A 22,452-nucleotide genomic window follows, 5' to 3' on the forward strand; every position below is an offset into this window, starting at 1 on the left:
TTACATAAAACTTGACATGAATGGATATTTAGTATAGGTCATTAATAGGTGAATGCGGTTCCTGACCGTGATCATACTATCAACCCTGAACTCAATCTATGGTTCATTACGGGGAAATCTAGATTGGATAAGTCCTTAAGTTACCCCTATAATTTCCCAATATCCAATTAATTTTATAATTATTCCTTTAAAAACTTATTGGCTTCATCAAGAACGTTTTTCATTAAAACCATTACAATATGATAGTCAAATAAACGCTTATCATGCACAAGTAAATAAAGAACACACCTCATATCTATGTACCCCTAGGTCTCTAGAAATACACGGTATGCCATGTAGATGGTGAAATACAACAAATGTCCTAACTCACTAAGGTCATCAAGTTGCTGTTAGGGTTGACCACTTTTTCCACCATATGAACCTATCATTTTCTAAAATGCACCAAATACCCAAGTGTTGGAGTTGCCATTATGTAGATATCTCATTACCTCCAATAAATCATGGGTTCTATATATTAAGCCTACATATATGAATGCTTAAGAAGACAAACTAATAACATACACTTACAAAGGATCCTACAATTTCATGTATTAGACCTCACTAATCATCATCAACTAAAGCTAATTTCATAACTTCCACACACAAAAAGTAAATTAAGAAATCAAAATTAATCCAATATGTTAGCCAAAAAGGTCTGGATCTTCTGGCTTGAACATCTTAGGCATCTTCAGGTCCGCAGATGAAGTATCAACAATTTTAACCTTTTGGTTCACCCCTCTTTTTGTATTTGCAGCAAACTTAGAGGCCAAAATGGTAGCTGTAAGTGGTTGTTGATGATTACTACTATTGTCAATTCCAGATGAACCAACAACTCCACCACCATGCTCAAGTAGCAAGGGATCACCTTCACTACTGTACGTAATTCCGTCGTCTGCTTCATCCTCCGGATTGTCATCATCATCCATAAGATAATAGTAGTAATTTTCGAGTGTCGCTAACCTCCTTTTCTTCAAACGCCTCCAAGCAGCTTGTATAAAGCATGCTCCCCAAGTTCTCCACTGATGAGAATAGTACCTAAAAGAGTGTTGAAGCCTCTTACTTTGGAGGCGCTTGAATTGAGTCGCTACAAATTTAAGATCATCAGCTCGAAGCGCAAACGCTTCGACTTCAGTGAGGGCTTTTACTGTTCTAGTTGATGATGGAAGGTTTAGAGTAGTAGTAGTTGGTAGTATCGCCCATGTTAACAATTCTTCCCCGCAAAAGTCACCTTGACGTAGAGTAATGGAGTTGTAAAAACCTGAGCGACCTCCATATGTAGTGGAACTCTGTAATTGGCCTCTAATAATGAACAACATTTCAGAAACTGGATCTCCTTCTCGAGCCATGTATGTATCTTTGGTGCTCAACGAGGGTATTAAACGTTCGCATATAGCATCTAGTAATTGATCATCCATTTGTGCAAAGAAGGGTACCTAACGATAGGGTAATGCCATAAAAAGAAAGTCACAAGAACATGTTGCAAGGGTAAAAATAAAATTTACTATAGTAGAAAAGGATATTATATAAGTATAAAGAAAACGAAGAAATATAAATTTTTTGCTACACCAAATAGTTATTTACTTTGTTTTTGTTATGCATTGAATTTTGTTTTTGAATCATTCAATGTTAAACTATTTTTTGTATTGATATTTAGATAAAGAAACCCTTTTATCATACTTTCGTAACTTTAGTTTTTTTTTTTACCTATTTGTTTTTTTTTACTTATTTGCTAAAATGATGTTAATCTAGAAAATTCTTGTATATATAAGTTCCCTAGAATAATGTAGGACAAATGCTTCTAGAAGAAAAAAAGAAAGAGAGATACCAACATATGAATGGAACTAGAAAGAAAAGCTAAGGAACACCTAGAGAAATCTTGTTTGGTTAGTAGTACTAAATGGTAGTAATGGTAATAGTTTCTAGTGTAAATTTGTGAAGGCATTCCCATGTCAACATCCATGATAATGCTACTTTATCCCAAAACAATTATTTTCTTCCTAAAATTTCATTACCATGTATTACTACTTGGGAAAGTGGTATTGGGTTGTAATGACAATTTATAAAGCAAAACCCATGTTTTGACATCAAGTTTCATTACCATGGATATTAACCTGAAAATATCTTCACAAATTTACACTAAAAATCATTACCATTAATATCATTTAGTACCACTAACCATTAACCAAACGGACCGTTAATGTCATGAAAGAAACACCGACTTTAGCATGTATAAATATATAGGATGTGAAAAGTTTACAAGTGAATGAAATGAAAGAAACAAATTCCTCACTTCCAAAACCTTTTACCATATCATCAAATCTCTCATAGTAAGTGAACCCCAACATTCACAGCACAAATCCACTAACTTCATCTAATATACTAACATTATTAACAGTCTTAACCCCCAAAAAGGAAGAACATAATATACCGGGGGAGTATATTGGATTTTGAGATACCATTATTGTACCACTCAAGGTTAGGATCGAATACAAAATAAGAAAATACATTTTTTTTGTAAAATGCAGCTTGGAAAAAAAAAATATGTACAATTCATAAATTAATAATCAAGATTTATTTGCAAGATACAACTAAAAAAAATTTGAATTGACACACGTAACAAGTAGAATTGAATTACAGCATAAAAAAGTCCAAGCTAAAACGGAAGAAATATCTATCAGGATTTGATGAGTGATATTTTTATCACTCAAATACCTAATTTTCCTCATGTTTAGAGTAATTTTTTCTCCTCATTTATCATTTTCTAGCTTATTTTGTGTATTTTATAATAATTGAATTATTTATATCTTATTTGTGAATATTACTTATTTTGGCTATTTATATAGGGTCTGGTAATGTTTATTTGTGTTTGATGTTATAGGATCAACGTTAGAGGTTTCCATACCAGTTACCACACACCAAGCATAGGGTGGAGCGATTTCGCCGAAATAAGAGTTTGTGGATGGATTTGTGCATAATGGTCATATTAAAACGATCATAACATTCATCACAAAGAATATTTTTTACTGATTCAAGTTCGAGATGAAATTTTAGTTTGATATCTTTCCAACGAGTGGTCGCAATCCCGGTTCCGATGAAAAATTAAAGAGATATGGCTCTTTGAAGTCAAACGCGTCTGCTGGCCCGCCCGAGTTGTGACCATCCCACCCGAGCTATTACCCTGCCCGCCAGGCTACTAAGGAGTGGAGCTTCTTCCTCGATGACCCTGCGTTGTACTGGCCTTGACCCATGCTGCTCGGGGTGCCTTGGTCACCCACCCGGGACATGTAGAGCTTGTCTGGGCTATTGTTCTTCGCACGTTCTTCGACCCATTTTCCTTACGATGATGTAATTGAGGGGGAGTATAAATACCCCCTTAGCCCATTTTGAAGAATCATGTTTTATTCTATTTACCACTCTTAGGTTTAGAATATTTTTAGGGGTTTAGAGAGGATAAGCCTCCATAGCTTAGTTTAGGGGAAAAGTAAGAAAAATCAAAGAGAGATTGAAATTTGGCGATTCAAGGGTGACAACTTGTATTTAAAGATTCAACAATTTATCTCTGAGCATTTTCTTACTCTCCCTCTATTCTTTTGTTATTTTATTTTGATGGTTTTCATTGTTTAACCTTTATGTTTGATATTTTATGTAGACTAAAGTTTTCATATATTCCTAGTTTCTTCTTGTTTGTTCACTAGATTTTATTTTGTTTCCGCGTTAAAGTCTTGATTTTTGGTTTTTGGTATTTTTGAATTGGTGTTTCGAGTGTTTGGTAGTAGAATGGGTCGTGAGTAGTTCATTAACTAGGATTGGGAGTAGCACAATCATTGTTTGCATCTTATTTTCATGAGTAAAGTTTATTGGGTGGTTATGCTTGGGATTTGTGCAATTTCAATCTTTGATGTTGATTGGTGACTTAGTTGATGTGAGCTTCATTACCTTTCGATCCTTTTGTTGCCCATTTAATGGTTTACTTTTATGTGGTTGACTTTCATGATTGATTGAATAGTTTCTACACATCACTTGTTAATTCGTATCAACTTGGGTTTGATTTCGATTCCTAACTTGGCCTACTTAGGTGATAACACCTCAAAATATAGGTTTTGTTGTCATAATTTGGACTCTAAACTCTCTAACAACGATTTTAGATGTGTTTAGGTCTGTTTATTCCCTTTGCATATCCCCAGACCCCAATACGTGTCAATCCCTATATCTCTACTCGGTTGTTGGATGTGAGCTATGATTGTGGTGCTTTCCCATTCCTAATGTTTTTCCTGATTTGATTTCAATAGTTTATACCCTTAGTTTAACCAAAACTTGACGATTTCTTCGGCCTATCTTATTGTTAAATTAACACATATTGGTGCTCCTTAGTCCTTGTGGAAGAATCACCCTTGCTTGCTTGTCACTTTGCTTAGTTTAGTGGTCTAGTTAGGTTTTGTTTGACTTTAGGAGACTAGTAACGACCTAGTTTTCTCTATGTCATAAATTCTAGATACATAGTTCTGCAAGATCAAATAAAGCCTTTATATTCTCCTTAAAGTAGAATTTTTTACTTTTGTTGTAATTGAATTCAGGACCGTCTTTGAAATTTATAAGGCCTTGTTCTAAAATGAAAGCTGGGTAGTTTTTTTCGTTAGTGAGAGACAAAGATCATAATTTTTCATGGAGAGTAGAGAGAATCAATAATTATTGATGGATTGGATTTATTTTTGAATTTTATGAAAATGAATTAATGAAAATATTTGATTGAAGAAGTTAGAAAGTTAATATGAAAGTTTGAATTTTTGGTTGATCAGAAGATGATAGGTGATAACTTGATTATGGAGTACAAAGAATGCAAATGTAGAGCGTTTGTTGTTTATGGTTTACAAAGCATCAGACTTTTTCTAATTGACCCTTTCAAGTAAAACCAATTTTTTTTGAACTAGGGAGCTTCTACAAACGAATTCTTTGCATACCCACAACTACTACCGTGATTGAATTGATCTAGAAGTTAATTACGTTGTAGATGGATGGGATTTAACTTAGATTTAACTTATGTTCGTTTTGGTTCAAGAAAGGAAAATGTCCAACCCTTTTCTCGCTTTCGTCAAAGGGCCAAATGGATGTGGCATGGGAAAGTTATGAATGGATTGAGACAGATCTCTTGGTTTTCTATGTCCAATATGGTAAATTAAGTAGTGGGAACCTTATGTTTTCTATTTGGACTTTATGGTGATCGGAAAGATTAGCATTCTGAGCATAATTATATGTAGATAGCATAATTAAGTTAAAGGTTTTCAAGTGGAATACAACAATGCAGTACTACACCCCTACTTTAATTTGGACGGATTCTTATTGTTTGGTATGTTAATCGTAGAAAGATAATGAAAGGTTTGTAACTGGAAATATGTTGAAACCCATTGAAAGCCCACTTGTGAGTGTCCCACATTGGAGAAAGAGGAGAGATTGTTACACTTTATAAGGTAGAGAGGTTACTCCAACTATTACCAATTTGTTTTAGTATAACCTCCTTTGGGCTTATAAAATGGACCAAATCTCTCCTCCTCCTTGTTCGGGTCACCCAGGCCCCATTCATATTATTTCTAAATTTAACATGGTATTAGAGCCCGGGTTGCAGGTCTTGTCTAAACTAAGTATTTGATTCCTACTAGATAAGGATTTACCTTGATAGGATGTTCAACCCATACGAGGATTGTTACACTATATAAGGTAGAAGGGCTACTCCAACTATTACCAATTGGTTTTATTATGGAACCTCTTTTGGGCTTATAATATGGACCAAATTTCTCCTCCTCCTTGTTCAGGTCACCCAGGCCCCATTCATATTTTTTCTAAATTTAACAAAATATCAACACCAAGTGAACTATCGGCGCATACAAAGGATTGGCAAATCAAGGGTCACACAACATCAAATTTATGTACGATGAGTGGAATTTATTAATTTACTTTGTCTTCTTTTGTTCAACCAATACCTTAATTGATGTGCTTATTGGATGTCAATTCGTCTGACCTTGTACTTAGCGTGCAAAATGTTGCGTAAAGACAATGTTGTAATTCATGAATTTATGTTGCGTATTAGTACATGAATATGTATATATTTTACCAAGGCTTAATGAATTGAGTTATCATTAACCCACATACTCAACAAAGAGGGAGCACACATAGTATAATATACATGAAAAGAATGTGAAGGTAAGTAAAAAGCACTTACTCGACGGACAAGACCTAAACATAAGTGCTTTTGGATCTCTCTTCGAATATCTAATGGCAATGACTGTAGAATTGACTCCTCATCGACTCCCCTTGTTGCCCACCATTTATATTGAACGAATCGTCGGATTCGCTCCCTAAGTTCCTCTGGTAGTTGTCGATGCTGCATCCATTCCTCAGTATCTCTTCTTTTTATCCTCCACTCTTCAATTCTAGTCATTATAGATTGAAGGTAATTCTGCAGTATGAGATCACAAAATGATCTAAAGAACAATAATTTATGAAGCTAATACTAAAACTCACTTCTCGAAACATGTTGGAGGGATTTATATATTACCTGGATTTGTCCAATCAAGTGTGAAAAAAGGAATAGACCCAACACACAAATAAAACTGCAGAATAGTGTCTCCTCAATGAAGGTACTGTTGTCTATGTTTTGTCCGTAAGAACTGCAAATTAAAATTAGGCTTTAATAACTAAACATACACAGTTAGTTTCAATTTTTATATTAGGTTAGGAAAGACAAACTTGAAAAAATAAAAAGAGGAAAGCTTTATCTTCAATGTGTAACTTGTAATTTGTTGATCAATTTCTCTCTTTAGATAATGAAAGAAAGAGTAGAATTACACCGATACGTTCATTATAAGTAACCCATTTTGACTATCATGTAAGCTATTTTTCCCTACCGAGCCAATCTTTCAAAATTATTATATCAAGTTCACCTATAAATATCTCCTGTATACAATCACACTAAGTACAATATATATGTTCATTGCTAAATATTGTTCTCCTAGTTTTCTATCATTCGATGCCACCTAATGGTCAATTTTTAAAAAAATTTAGCCTAGTTCTTATTGTAATATCGTAAGACAGAAATTCTGGCCTATGGGAAACTATAAAGTGAGTTATTGATATAAAATAAATGGAGTACACTAAGCTATTTTTTTATTCTACCTTGATCCATGCTTCCGGAAAAAATTGTTCTTATGTACGATGTTGCAGATAGTACTTGGTGAAAATGATCCCGAGTACCAAAACATTATTAATATTTTTCTCATGTGTGGCCTTTCAATGTTGGATACATAAAGGGTATAAGTATAAGTCTCTCAATTTGAATATCTAGAATACATTGCAATAGTTGTGTTTTCTTTCCTTGTTAACTTTGACTAGCAAAACTATTCACTTAAGAAAATAGAAACATAAGTTTTAGGGAATTTTTATCATACACCCGGGTGTACTTTGTTCATGGTACATCAAATGTTAATTTTTTTTTTCTCATTGCTCATTTGAAAACTTTAAATGAGCATAATCACATAATAGGTAGAGCTATACATGAACAAATGAATTAATAAGAAAAAAATAATCTCGGGTGTACCTTGCACATGATACACCCGGGTGTATAATGAATGAAATCTAATTTTTATTTGAAATCCCAAAAAAGAACGTGTTTATTAAGAGGTGAAAGAAATGTTCATTAGAAAAAATGTGACAATATTTTTGAAAAACTTGGGAAAAGATAATTCATTTGGGGAAGTTTCGTGAGGTATCTCTGAGATTTAACATAATTCTTAAACTGCCCACATTTGAGGAGTTTCTTAGATACTCCTGAACTTTGACTTTGTGCTCAAAATACCCTTACTGGCTAACAGACCCCAAACATAATTAGTTTTTTTCTCTCCTCCCACCATATCCTCCCTTGTACACTATTGAAAGCTCCAAGCATTCTCTCTCGTCCCACCTCCATGCCTTTCTTTGTCCTCCCAATTATCATCTTCCATCTCATCTTTCTCTTTCCCCTTCTCCTATTTTCTCACTCCAAAAGGGCAGCATAATGAACTCCATTCTCTCTCTCTGATGGCAACAATGGCGGTCTAATATGAGCTCCACATTCCTGTTAGGATGAAAAGTTTGACGGGTCTTACAAAAATAATATGGAAATGGCAGCCACCATTATCATCTAAAACATCAAAAATTAGAAATAACCCAAATCAAATTCTGAAATTGGTGGGCTTAAACCATAAATCCGCACAGAAGTCGTGAAATATCACAAAAATGTGAGATACTCAGATGAAGTTTTGAGTAGATTTACCATTCCTAATTGACGAAGCAACTCTTTTTTCAACAATAAATTTGTGGGTGTAACTAAAAAATCTTATATGAAATGTGCTTGCGAATTCAAAACCATTTTTTTTTGTGACATAACTCTAGATTCGATACTTGAGATGAGAGAAAGTGAGAGAGAAGTAGAAAAGAAAAGGTACGGAGTTTAAAGTTTAGGTTTTGTGAAATATTTAGGAGAGGGAGAAAAAGGCATCTAGGTAGAAGGAGAAAGAAAGCTTGGATCTTGAGATAGCTATCAATAGAGGATGGTGTCTAAGGAATTCCCCAAATTTGAGGTGTAATTGAGAATTATGTCAAAGCTCGGGGGTACATGAGAAAATTTTCCATTCATTTAAGATGTAGCGAGTCCGAGATTTGGATATTAATAATGAGTAAAGAGCTTTATTAGTTGTGTGGCAATCCTACATCATTAGTACTCTATTGTGTTAAAAGTATATAAATTTAAGGTATTATCTTTAAAATTCTTCCAACTAAATCTACATTTAGTAAAGGCTTTTGAGAAGAACACCTTAAAGGTATATATGTTTTCTCAATTAACAGGTATGACAAAATATCGGTAAAATAAGATTGTTTTAGGAAAATAGGCTAATAGTTTTATTTCAACTTTTTAGTCAATTAAAAGTTGAGATTCTTTTGATATGATCATCCTCAATTAGAATTAATTGTATAAATTTAGCCTTCCATTCATTAATGTATATGTTGGCTAATGATGTTGTAGAGATGGTAATGGAAGATGAAGAAGAAGTGTGGAAGAATAAACTAGGAGTTAGAGCTCACACCCGCTAGATTTATGGCCTGCTACCGCAGCCATGGTTCATTGAAGAGTAAAGGTTCCTACCAGCCCCCAGGGACAACAAACCCACGCCCGCGGGATTCGTCATTGCAACCCCCATCTTCCTCCCCGCGCCCGAATGACGCAGCAGCTAGTTGGTATTGTAGAGCTCAATGTCGCGGGTTTGGTGTTAAGCGTATTATTTTTCTTCTGCTATTTGCTTTCTTTAGTTAATTAGGATTGCCAATTAATTGATGCCCAAATATAATTATGTTTGAGATATGTGAAGAGAGAAATATTCTTTAGATTTAGAGAGATAAGAGAACCTAGAGAGAGGTTAGACAATCTAGCAGAAACATACGTGAGTATATATAATAAAGGCTTTTAGAAAAGGAAGAATTACCTTAAGGTCTTCAATCCCCACCAAAGGCAGTAGAAATATGTTTGGGTGAAACTGGCAGATACAACATCATCAGTTATAACTCGAGCAAACATTCCAAAGGTAAATTGATGATCTTTATTACGAGGGTCGCAATTTGCAAGAACATTTGATTTTTCTAACCAAATCTTACGAGCCGTAAGATCTCTATTTTCCTTTTCAAAAAATGAGGGATCACAAGGAAATTGAGTTGAATTTCGCTGCCCTAAACATTCAATCGTCCAACAAGTATGTATACGTTGAAGAGCCCATAAGTACCAAATACCTCCAATGACCTGTGTTGTGATGATTAAACCTATTGATATCAATAAAAAAAATGTGCATGTCACCTTAATAACAAAAGAAGATTATCAATTACTCTATAAGTATTGCCATATTAAAGTGTAGTAAATTTTGCATAACATAGAGCTAATACAAGTCGTAAGGTCTCTATGTTTGGTGGTTTTCTTGTAAATTTTCGTGACGAAGGTTTGTTCCTTAACTTATTTTTTCTTAACATGATTCGTTAATAGATTAATTGATTCAGTTGAGCTTAATTACGTTTGCTGAATACTTGTATTTGCCGAACTCAACTTATTTTTGCTGACCATGATTTTTTTGCGGAACATTACTAACTATTTGGTCAAGTTAAACTTATTTTTGTTTAACTTGACTTTTTTTTTTCTACATTAACTTCTTTTTGCTGAACATATATTCGCTGATTCTCTTTTTGCTGGCATAAAACTATCTTTGCTGAATCAAACTTATTTTTGTTCGATATAACATAATATTATTGTAAATTAATTTAATAAGTTTAGGGGAACAAACTCTAAAACTAATTTTATATATATATATATATATATATATATATAATATAATTATATATATATATATTATATATATATTATTATATATATATATATATATATATATATATATATATATATTATACACATGAAAGACAAAGGTTGTAGGGATGCTAACAATTCTTAATACTCATGATAAAAGATAAGAATATTTTAGCAAACTTCAATTGGTTCATTTTTTCTTTAACAAGTTTGTAGGCAAATATATTTTTAATAAAAAAATTATGGATTTTGGTTTCAATCTTACTCAAATACCTCTTGGTATGAGCCCATAAATTTCAGTAACATATTGAGCTAAAATATTAATAAAATAAGTAGTTTTTAAAGTGACAAGATTTATATAATTTTGACTATGTATCCCAAGAAATGAGTTAGAGAAAATTTTCGACGCGAATAATTAGTGAAGTTTTACTAATATATTGTGTAATCAACCATTTCCCAGTTAGTTTTGTTTATAAACCTCGAAACGTACATATTTTGGAAAACATCAATCAGAAAAGAAGGGACTTAAACATCTAAAATTTCATAAAGAACGTAGTAATCGACCTAGATAAATTATTGATTTATAATGTTTGATTACAAAGTATTTGTTTAAAGACAAAATTTAAAAGACAAAGAGGGTGGGAATTCTTACATGACCAGCCAATATGAAGAGAAGCATATTATAAACTGCACCAGACCAAGCATTTTTAGCTGCAATTCCGGTAGAATTTACAATCTTACGATTTAAAGGAATTAGGACGAATAGGCGAGGAATGAACTGAACCAGTACAATAAGAGCCACAGTGTGATTAGTGTGAGCTTTTGTTACGCTTTTCAACGCAGGGACAACAAACCAAATCATTATCTGTACTCAAAGAAATAGTATAAATTAGGGGAAAGAAAATAAGTTTATTATTACATGATGCTTACTACATGATAAAGTAGAAAGAAAATACTAAATTTAATTTTTGATCAAACTTAAAAATATAATGAAGGTGCAACGAAACTCAATATTATGAGTATGAAGATAAATATAAATTTATAAATACCATAGTTATTTTTGAATTTTTTGTATTCTCATTGTAGATTATTCATACACTTCCCTCTATGATGAGCACGCAATACCATTATACCATGCCATCAAATTTATTTGTGTTTAAATACATTAGATGACCAACATTAATTCTCATATGACAACGTCAAATATCACATTCGTTTTGAGCTCATAACTGACCAATTACTCTAAAGACAAAACCTTCATCTACTTATCTTGATGTGCTCGAACTGCTCAAAACCCCATCTTAGACATAAATTAATTAAATGTGTACTCTTTTTATAGGAAATAAATTTACTGTGTATTGTCCATGGCAATAGGGTATACCTAACATAACAATGAGTTATGTCCGTTTCAGGCATCTATACTAACATATTAAATTGTGGTTCTAGATAAGGAATTGTATCACATGGCGATATCCCTTATAATGTTTGTTTCATGTACTCTATATACAATAACAAATTAGAAAATGCATGGTACGAGATTTAATCATATGACTTCAAGCTTCTATACTAAAGTCTTCACCACTAAACCAAATGATGTCTGGTATTATAATTTTTATGTAGAATATTAATACATAAAATTTGTAATTACCAGGGGCATAGCCCGGACCTAAAAACTAGTTTACAACTACAAGTCGAGCATATTCAGTATTACTACCACCCCTTGTAATGAATGTTCATTCTTGGTTAGCCATAAGAGTCGAAAGACACTATTTTCATTATTATATAATCACAGAAAAATCATATTATAATACAAAAATACAAATGATAATTAAATAATTACTCTTCAGATGATAGTTCTTCTTTAATTTTTCTTCTTCCTCTTTGGAATCTTGGCACTATTCAAAAGTTAATGGAATCATTTATATTATTTCCAATATATAAAACACAATATAGCCACCTGATCTTATTTGATTCTTTGCATATTATCTAGGCTAGATATTTTTGAGTAATGCTCAAATAAAAATTGCATTAATGATGTTGTGATTAACCGTATGCAACTTTAATATACATACTAAGAAAATTATTTGAGACAGAGTCAACAAACTCATCGACTCTTTTCAGAGTGGTTGTCTACAATTCATACTATGGTAGAGAAAGGAGGTGCGAGTGGACAACGTCAGAATTGGGCGGAGCAAAATGCTCGTGAGGTGGAGCCAATTCCGATCCTCCAATGTTCTGATGATGAGGCGCGTAATCATTCAAAACAATCTGAACATGCTGAAAATGAGATTACTATACCTAGAAAATGTGGTTAAAGTTGACATTATTGATGTGCAACCTGAGGTAGATTTTTGGATATCTTTTTTGATTTATTATGTTATTGGAGAAAATCCCCCTCCCTTTGTGATGGAAGGTTTTATTAGAGGATATGGAGGAATAAATGTTTTGATAAGGTTATCTTGCTTAAAAAGGGGTTTACATTGTTTGTTTGCTTTCAATGAAGAAACGTGATCGTATTTTGGCGAGGAATTTGAATTTCTTCGATAGTAAACCTCTAACCACAAAGGCCTGGAGTACAGAAATGGATATCATGAAGGATGATTTTGTTCTTTTTCTTACTTGAATTGGATCCAATTGCATCTTGTTTGTAAATACTGGAATGAGAATTGTTTAAAGAAATTGGTTGAACTTGTGGAAAAATTTATAAGAGTTGACTAGGCTACTGCAAAAAAAGAAAGTTTACAGTATGCAAGGGAGCTTATGGAGGTAAAAGTTGCTGAAGATTTCCATAATCAGACGACATTCATCAATGAGAAGAGCCTGGAGGTGGTGTACGATATATACATTATGAGTGGAAACTAGTGTATTGTGATAAATGTAAATGTTTCGGTCATTCAAAGGTAGATTGTAGAAAGAGTGAAAAGGTGCAAGTCTGAAGGCCTAAAACTTTGCAGGTCCTCCTCCTAAAAGACAGGTTGCAGTAGAGAGTTCTGATTTCACTATGGTTAAGCAAGTTAGTAGAAGGAATGTGTCTCCAAGGGTTGCTACTATGATTACAAATGTTTTTGATGTGCTAGGAACAATGGCATTTGAGCACAACTTTGGTGGAATAATTATGGGAGAAGTGGTTTTTGAAAATGGGAATGGTAAGGTGAATGGGGGAGGGGACTCTCCTGATGAACATGGATAGTGTATTTCTAGTGCTAGGAAACAATTGGATGTGAAAAATATGATTTGCACTAGGTCCCTGGGATTGATTAGTCTCATTGAGACTAAGGTTAAAGCAAAAAAAAAAATGGGGAATATGTATCAAAAGTTGTTTACTGGTTGATGCTTTTGCTCAAATTCTACTCTTCACCCTGGAGGGAGAATTATGGTTACTTGGAATGCTCTTTCTTTTCATGTCACTATATGTTACATGTCTTCTTAGGTGGTTTACTGCCTTATACAAGATGTTTGTAGTAAAAGAGAGTTATATTGATCCATTGTGTATGCTCATAATGATGCTACTCAAAGGGAGGAATTGTGGACTGATTTGGAAGGCATTGCTAAAGACATTAATAAGCCTTGGTTTCTAATGGGTGATTTCAATTATGTCCTAAATAGGAATGAAAGAGTTGGGGATGTTGTGAGAGATAGTGAGATGGTCTCTTTCCGGAGATGTGTTACAAGATGTGGCTTGGATGATCTTAAATCAGCTGGTTGTTATTACACCTGGAATAACAAGCAAGCTGAGCACTCTAGAATTTACTACAAACTTGATAGGGTGATGTGCAATGAGGCTCGGATGGATGATTTTTCCTACTTCTGAGGCATTGTTTATGCCAGAGGGGTTGTTTGAGCACTCCCCTATCATGTTAAATGTTCATTAGGTGAAATGGAGTAGGTATCATCCTTTCAAATATTACAAAATGTGGTGTACAACTCCTGAGTTTGATAATAGAGTTAGGGAGGCTTGGGAGCAGATTTTCCATGGTATTGTTATGTTCATTGTTATGCAGGAGTAGGAAAGGTTAAAATGGCTATGAAGAAGTTAAATAAGGAGGGTTTTGCTTTCACCCAAATCTCAAATGCTAAAGCTTAGGCTTATCTGTTAGAATGCCATCAAAATATTCATGAATATCACAATGTGGTTAATAGTGAGAAAGTGATTTGTGTTGTTGTTGCTTATAAATTGATCCATGCTCAATATATTTCTTTTTACATCAAACATCTAAATTGGCATGGCTTAAGAATGGTGATGAATATACCTCTATGTTTCATAAAGTTATTAAACAAAGAAGATTACAAAATATTGTGTATGGTATACATAGTATTGATGGGGAGTGGGTGAAAGGTATGGAGATTGAAAATGCCTTCATTAGTTATTATCAACAGCTTCTTGGTACTGCTAAGAGTTGTGCTGGGAGAATCAGCTCAAGGGCATGTTCTCAATGCTGATTAGAAGATGAACCTTCTGAAACCTGTTATAAGGGAGGAAATCAAGAAAACTCTCTTTTCAATTCCTGAAGACAAGTCACCTTGGCCAGATGGTTTTGTTACTTCTTTTTATAAGGAAGCCTAGGCTATTGTTGGTAGTGATGTTATCAAGGCAATCCAGGATTTCTTCACTCATGGTAAGATATTAAAAGAAACAAACTTTACTTTGCCTACCTTGATTCCCAAGGTCAAATGTCCTAGTAATGTTTCTGAATTTAGACCCATTGCTTCTTGTAATGTGGTGTATAAATGCATTACTAAGATATTATGTGATTAAATGAAAGGTGTTTTATCTGTGATTATTGCTGAAAATCAAGGTGCTTTCATTTAAGGTAGATTTATTGCTCACAATGTGATGGTTTGTCAACACTTGGTGAGAAGTTATGGTAGAAAGTTGTCAAGCCCTGGTTGCATTATCAAATTGGATATGAAAAAGGCTTATGACTCAAATGACTGGAGGTTTCTAGAAGATACGTTAAAAGCCTTAGAGGTCCTTGATTGTTTCATTCATCTTGTAATGGAATGTGTGCAGACTCCTAGGTATAGTTTATTGATAAATGGCAAATGTTGTGGGTAGTTTCAAGGTAAAAGAGGGTTAAGATAGGGTGATCCCATGTCTCCTCTTTTATTTTTCGTTTGTATGGAATATCTGACTAGAACTTTGAAAATGGTGGGAGAAAATCCTTTGTTTATGTTTCATCCTAGGTGTACCGAAGTAAAGCTAAGTCATCTCTACTTCGTGAATGATATGATTCTTTTTTGTAAGGGTGATTTTAGATCTTTCTACTTAATCATGCAAGGGTTCAAGCACTTCTCTAACACCTTTGGCTTGGAAGTTAATGAAAGTAAATGTGAGATTTTTACTACTAGGATGCAGAAAGAGGAGAAGCAAAGACTCTTAGACAGGTCTGGGTTCAAGATGGGTAAACTCCCATTCAAATATTTGGGGGTTGTCATAAGCTACAAGAGACTTTCCGCTAAGGAATGCATGTGTTTAGTTGAGAAAATGAATGTAAAGTGATATGCTTGAGTAGTAGGAATTGATCTTACCATGGGAGGCTTACTTTGGTTAACTTTGTGTTGTTGAGTGTGCATGTCTACTGGGCTCACGTGTTCATCCTGCCCAAGAAGGTGTTACATGATATTGAAATGATATGCGAGTCTTTTTTCTAGACTAGGGAATATTTCAATTCAAGGGTGATTATGAGGCATGTAAGTGTGTCTTCCTAAATATGCTGGAGGGTTAGGTGTCATCGTGTCAGGGACATAATGAATTGGAATATTGCAGCAATGCGCAGATACTCTTAGGAAATTACAACAAGAAAGATAACCTTTGAATAAAGTGGATAAACAAGGTTTTTATAAAAGGTAGTAATTGGTGAGAGTACCAACCTTCTCAAGAGAGTAGTTGGTACTGGAGAAAAGTGTGTGAAGTGAAGTAAAAGTTGAAGAATGTGAGTTCTGAACAACAATTGTTTGCATTAGACAAATATTGAATCCAAAGTATAATTTATTTCAAAATGGTGGGAGATTTGGATAATATTCACTGGGACAAGTATGTATGGAATAAACATTGCATACCATAACACAAATTTTTTGTTTGGTTACACATGCATAATAGATTACGGACTTCAGAAAGGTTGTACACAATTGTTGTGAGAGACAACCCCAACTGCCTAATTTGTGATATGTAGTGCTCCAGAAACTTAGGATCATCTTATGTTTAATTAATGTTATAGGAGTAAAGTGCTACAAGACATGAAGAAATGGCTCGAGATCACCTGTTCTCATAATTCAGTTCAGAATTTGTTAAGATGGATAGCTAGATGCAGGAGAAGCAAATTTAAGAAACAAGTCTTAGCTATTGCAGTAGGTGCTATTGGTGTCAAAAGATTACAAATTTAAAAATAGTTGTTCATAGAATACAAAAGAACGTGATAGAAAGATATTATGGGGTGTTACCTAGAAAAACTAGCTGTAAAGATACAGAGTGGCTAAGAGAAATCAGTTTACATGTTTGTAATTAGTTTTTTCGTGCCTAAGTGAGAGGGGTCTAGCCTAATTGGTTTGTCCTCGCTTAGGCATGAATTTTAGTTGTAATTGGTTTTTGGTTGAGGAATGTACTTTTACTTAGCCAAAAAACAATTGATGTTGTGCTTCTCAGGTTTTCCAAAGTATGAAACCAATCATTTGAGTTGAGTGTTCAATTATGATAATTGTGACATCCAAATTTAGAAGTTGGTACTCGCTTGATAGGCTAAAGGGTAACATTTTATGCTATCGTCACATTTTGTCATATCATCCGGAGAGCAACTTATATATGAATATATTATTGGTATCGAATGTAATGTGCATGTAAATTCTTAAATTATAAACTCTTTGTATGATGACCATATCTTTTCTAAATTATTATTAAGAAAATCATAATTTTCAAAATTGTAGAATTATAACCTTCCACCTCAAACTAAAATTAGCTTTCTACTGAATCCTACATTATCTACAACCATGTATGTACTTTGTACTGAGTGGAAAAAAGGTAAAGCAACCTAACTTTCTTTTTTTTTACCTTATTAAAAAAAACGTACTCTGAAAAAGTACATATATATAACGAATGATTACATAATATCTTTAAAGGTTATTTAGTCCCAAATGTTATGAATATCCCTATAACAAAATGGTAAATAATACCTGAGGTAAAGGAAGCATTGCTGCAACGTCAATTACAAAACCGGATGTTAAATACCTAAGAGCAATCGCTTTAGGATCCATTACGAGCTCCTTACGCTCGAAAACACGAGAATTTCGAGATATAAAGGCAGTTCTAAATTTTAAGAAAATATGCATTAGGTAAAGAAAATCTGAAATAGTTCTAATAAAAGTCACAGTAACTGATAATTGGAGATTAGTACTAAGGCAGGCATAGCCACATATTGTAGGTACATAGAAGTATAAAGGATCAAGAAAAAGGGTAATAAGGCATGTGATGAAGAAGAGGTTATTCCATTGAGTTATGAATTCGCTACGAGGATTATGAACTTTTGTCCACCAATGAGGCTTAGGTTCTCGTCGTTGCCTACTTAGAATATAAAATGATGAAGGAAAATGAGGAAATTTAGAGGATGGTGTATGAAAATGAATATTATGCATACTTTTGTATCTGGGTTTTTGATTTTGCTTACAATGATGAACGTTGTTTCTTACAAATCATGGATTGTTAAAATGTGGAAGAGGAGAAAGAAAGTTGGAAAGAGGTTTGTTTAATGGGGATTGAGAAGTTTACGGAGAGGCAAGTAAAAAAACCGTATATTTCGCTAAAAAATAAGTTACTTTGTATGAGTGTGTAATTCAAATAAGAGCATAAGTTGTAAAGGGATCCAAAAAAAAGTAAACATAAGAATTATTATACCTCTATCCATGATAATATAAGATTTAATAGTGTTAAGTTTCTTAATTATATAGCAATATCACGATATGATATGATTATTTGTACGATAAGTCTCTATAGTTATTCTTAAAAGTAGGGTATATGTTATAGCTACAAAAGAAATCACACAAAGTACTTTTGTGGTTCAGCGTTGTTTACTATTGGAAGATTATGCATGATTCTCTTTTTCGTATTTATATAGTACTATCTATGAATTTGCTTCCATCTCCCAAATAACAAAAACTAGAAAACTATAAATCCTATTATAAATGAAGAGTACAATTCTTGTCATTGAGATAATACTGCGACATTTGATAGATGTAAATTTAGCTCTCATGTTGTTTAGCTTAATAGCTTTTACTTTCACTCTTATTTGTTCTATGTACTTTATTTTTTTATTATTTTAACTCAAGTTTGTTCTATGTGTTCTTTTATCTACCATATATTTTCTACGATTTCTAAATTTATTGTTCCCATCTTTAAATTTTTGGCTAACATCCCCTCATTCGAAATTCTATGAAAAAAAGCTTCAATTTGGAGAGTACGTAATGATTGTGGTGAGAATAGTCCATAAAATGATTGGTGATCGCATTTTATTTCGTCATCTATTCCATTTCATTCTCTTAAAAACATGCAAAATGCAATCATCACCACAATCTCTAGTAGGGGTGCAAGTTATTTGGTTAAAAATCGAAAATCGTAGAAAATCAAATCGAATTAGAAAATTGGTTTTTTTATATATATAAATTCGGTTTCGTTTGATTTAAATATTTTTTCTGTTTTCGATTTGGTTCGGTTTTTAGTTTCAATAAATTGAAATAAACCAAACCAAACCGAAGCTTATAATTTATATATGTGATATTATGGCCATATGGGTTTTGATGGGTTTAAAATATCTTCAGCCTATCCATGATATGTCTGTAATAGCCAAAAATTTAAACAGCTTTGATTACAGGCTAATTACATATTATTAGCCTGATTATTTAAATTTTTGGAAATTGCTTGAGGTATATATAAGATATACCAGTACTAACAATGTTCTTAAGGTAGATAAATTTTTGGAAATTGCTTGAGGTATAAGTACATATTCTAACATAATTTAGTTGCATATTAGGGTGTATTTTCATGTACCATTAGAGCATTTAAATCGCATTTATGCATATTTGGGTCCGTTTTTATAAGTTACAGTCCTTTCACGGGTTGTTTTGTATTTTGATTTAACTTCAGGTACTTTGGACTCCTTTTTAAGGAGATAATGGTTAAGGTACTTGAATTACCTTCAAAAGGACACACCATGTTCCCAAAACCGTGCGAAATATGGTGATTTGGATTGGGTTAGAAGTTAGACTTGAAAAGCTTTCTAACGATATATTATATGCACCAAATGGAGCTATGTATCAAAAGTTATAACGTTTCGAAGTTGAGTTGGAGAATCTGATGATTACAGGGCAGCACGTCCGTGTCACTTTTGACGCGACCATCTCACTTTCGACACTCTTGTGTCACTCTGATTTTTTTCAGGCACTCGATTATTTTTGTATAGTACATTTTATGGTTATAGGCCAACACGTCAGGGTCATTATTGACACATCCGTGTTCATCTGCTCCATGACGCGTTTTGTGAAGTCGGTTTTATTATTTTAGGAAATTATAAATACACTTTATTTGTTTAATGACGGGACATAGCTCATTGTACACACTGTTTTTAGGGTTTCTAGAGAGAAAGTTGTAGATCTTCATTGTTTTTCAAGACTCTACCTTTCTTCCATCAGTTCAAATATTTATTTTCTCCTTCTTGTCCTTTGTTTTCTATTATGAATTTTCATTATTCTTCTTTAACTTATTTATCTATTTCAATTATGCTTGAGTAGTCCTTTCATCTATGGTTAAGTTGAACCCTATTATGTATTAATTCAGGATTATTTCCTTAAATCTCCAAATTAGTTGTCTATTTGTTCTTACTTAATCGATTGTGCATACTCCAATACTAGATTAGGGATAATTAGTATGTTATTATTCAATTGTCTTGATCACAACAGGAGTTGGGTTTTGATGGATTTGGGTATTTCAATTAAGGACATGAAATTCTCCATGGGAGTAGGAAGAATGGATTATTAGGAAGTCAGAGTATCGCGTTTAATATCCTTAATTTGCATGATTCGACGGGAGTAGGCTTGAGTGCTTATTAAGGAAGCGATAGATACTCAGGAGAGGTTTGTGATATTTTATAGGGTGGACTTTTCCTTGTGAACATTTAATTGATTAGTTTGGCGTAGGAATTATTTTGTATTACTTCATGCTAGTGGAGATACTTAGTTGTAGAGTGTTTTATTTATATATTGATTAGTATAGTTCATTCGACCATTATTAATATTAACATCCTTTAGTCTTACCATTATTTAAGGGCTAATCATAGAACAACTTTCTCTTTATGGGATCGACCCTGACTTACCCAAGTACATAGTTAGAAGGTTAGTAAGGTTATTTATTTTTTATTAGGTGCGCGACATGCCTATCAAATTTTGGTGCTATTGCCGGGGAGACTATATTGTTCTATTTGTTTTATTATTTGTGAGACTAAACTGTATATATTTTTTTCCTTTTGTGAATATTTTTATTTATTTTTTTGAATAACTTTTTTGTATTACAGACTCATATTATTTTGATGATGGGGATAATTCTTTTGCTAGGCAACATAGTCATAATTCTTGGGATTCTCATGTTTACAGTTTTGATGCATCATATCAAAATCTTTCCAATTTTTGCATGAGTTCTCCTGAATTACCTCATATGCTTTGTGAACCCAATGTATATGCTAGTAATTCTAGAGCAATTTTTTTCTTTTTCTCAATATGAGAATGAATTGTTTTGGAAATACTATTATAGACTTTGCAATTTTGTTGGTCCTAACCATGGAATTAAAATTTAGGAATGTGTCTAGTAATTTATGAGGGTTTAAATGAAGAAACTAGGGTAGTGTTTGATTCTATGTCTAATGGGACATTTCTAGCCCAATCACCAGATTATTGTTGGGATTTAATTGAGTGGTTGGCTAAGAATAACTATGAATGGGGTATGTCTTTATCTACTAGACCAACCCCACAACTCTATAATTGTATTACAACACATTCTTATTCTTCGAATTGTCACTCTACTTCTCATGTAATTTCTTTGCGTGATGTGATATTAGTGAATGATTTTAATCCCTCACCCCAATATGAATTTGATTATTACACTCAAAATTCTCATCCCCGGTCATATTTATGATGATGATGATGATGATGATGATGATTATGCGGGTTATAGAGAATGAGAGTTATAAGGATGATGATCAAATTATAGAAGAGATCAATGTGATGGATATTTTAAAGAAGGAAGAAACATTTATTGAAAAACCTTCCTTGGAAAAGTCTATAGATGAGAGTGATGTGATTCTTGAGTCTTTGTCGGTTTCACCTACTGTTTTTGAGTTTCATGTTCCTATATCTCAAATACTTTCCCTCATTCCTTCTTTTCCTATATTATATCCTCCATCATCCCTTATTTCTCCCTCTTTGAATGACTCTTATGATCATGAAATTTATGTACATTCTGTTTTTTCCCAACCTGTTAGGTCATGTAAAAAGACTAATAATTTTTCTTTTTCTTCCTTCGATCTTGTGGATATAACTTTTTCTTTGATTTTCCTTTGTGCAGGTCTTGTAGAGAATTAGAACTAATTTATTTTACATTTTTTTTGTATATTAGTTGTGTTTTTGTCAGATGCATGCAGATGTATTTGACAAACTACTAAGGGCTTTGATAAGCTATTCTTGGGAGGCAACCAAGTTTTCTAAACTTTTTTTTCTTTTTAATTTTAGAGTTAGGAAATTCTAATATTTTATTTGATTACTAACTTGTAAAATTTATGCAAATTGTGATTCAGGGGTTGAGTTCCTATTATTTATTGAGGTTAATTTCTAAGTACTTGATGTTGTGCTTTGTGAGGAGGTTCAATTATCACCCACGACACTTTTGGTGTACTCTTTCGTTTCTCCCTGTTCAACTTTTTGAGAGTCATATCTCTTTTTGCCATTTATTTTGGTTTAACTTGATTGTGTGATTGAGGAAGTTGATCCTGTTATGTGATTGTGGATTT

The 22,452-nt window shown here is 33.1% G+C and overlaps 1 protein-coding gene across 1 annotated transcript; it reads right to left on the reverse strand.

Annotated features, from left to right (window-relative positions):
* Positions 1-680: 680 nt before the first annotated feature.
* Positions 681-18,037, reverse strand: LOC104908872 (probable cyclic nucleotide-gated ion channel 16). Its single transcript, XM_010698039.2, has 6 exons — positions 17,579-18,037; positions 11,064-11,276; positions 9,549-9,859; positions 6,590-6,701; positions 6,254-6,490; positions 681-1,472 (listed from the first exon to the last, which is right to left on the reverse strand). The coding sequence occupies exons 1-6, from the start codon at positions 18,035-18,037 to the stop codon at positions 681-683; spliced, it is 2,124 nt and encodes a 707-aa protein (XP_010696341.1).
* Between the last annotated feature and the right edge of the window lie 4,415 nt (positions 18,038-22,452).

Source organism: Beta vulgaris, chromosome 7 (assembly GCF_026745355.1).
Source record: "Beta vulgaris subsp. vulgaris cultivar EL10 chromosome 7, EL10.2, whole genome shotgun sequence".
In the NCBI taxonomy this organism is placed as follows: domain Eukaryota; kingdom Viridiplantae; phylum Streptophyta; class Magnoliopsida; order Caryophyllales; family Amaranthaceae; genus Beta; species Beta vulgaris.

Excerpts from the sequence above, each read along its gene's own strand:
- LOC104908872 (XM_010698039.2), bottom strand. The coding sequence starts at position 18,037 with ATGCATAATATTCATTTTCATACACCATCCTCTAAATTTCCTCATTTT. Across the intron at positions 11,277-17,578 it reads CAATGCTTCCTTTACCTCAG|ATAATGATTTGGTTTGTTGT; the intron begins GTATTATTTACC and ends CTTTGAGTACAG. Across the intron at positions 9,860-11,063 it reads TCTTCATATTGGCTGGTCAT|GTCATTGGAGGTATTTGGTA; the intron begins GTAAGAATTCCC and ends ATCACAACACAG.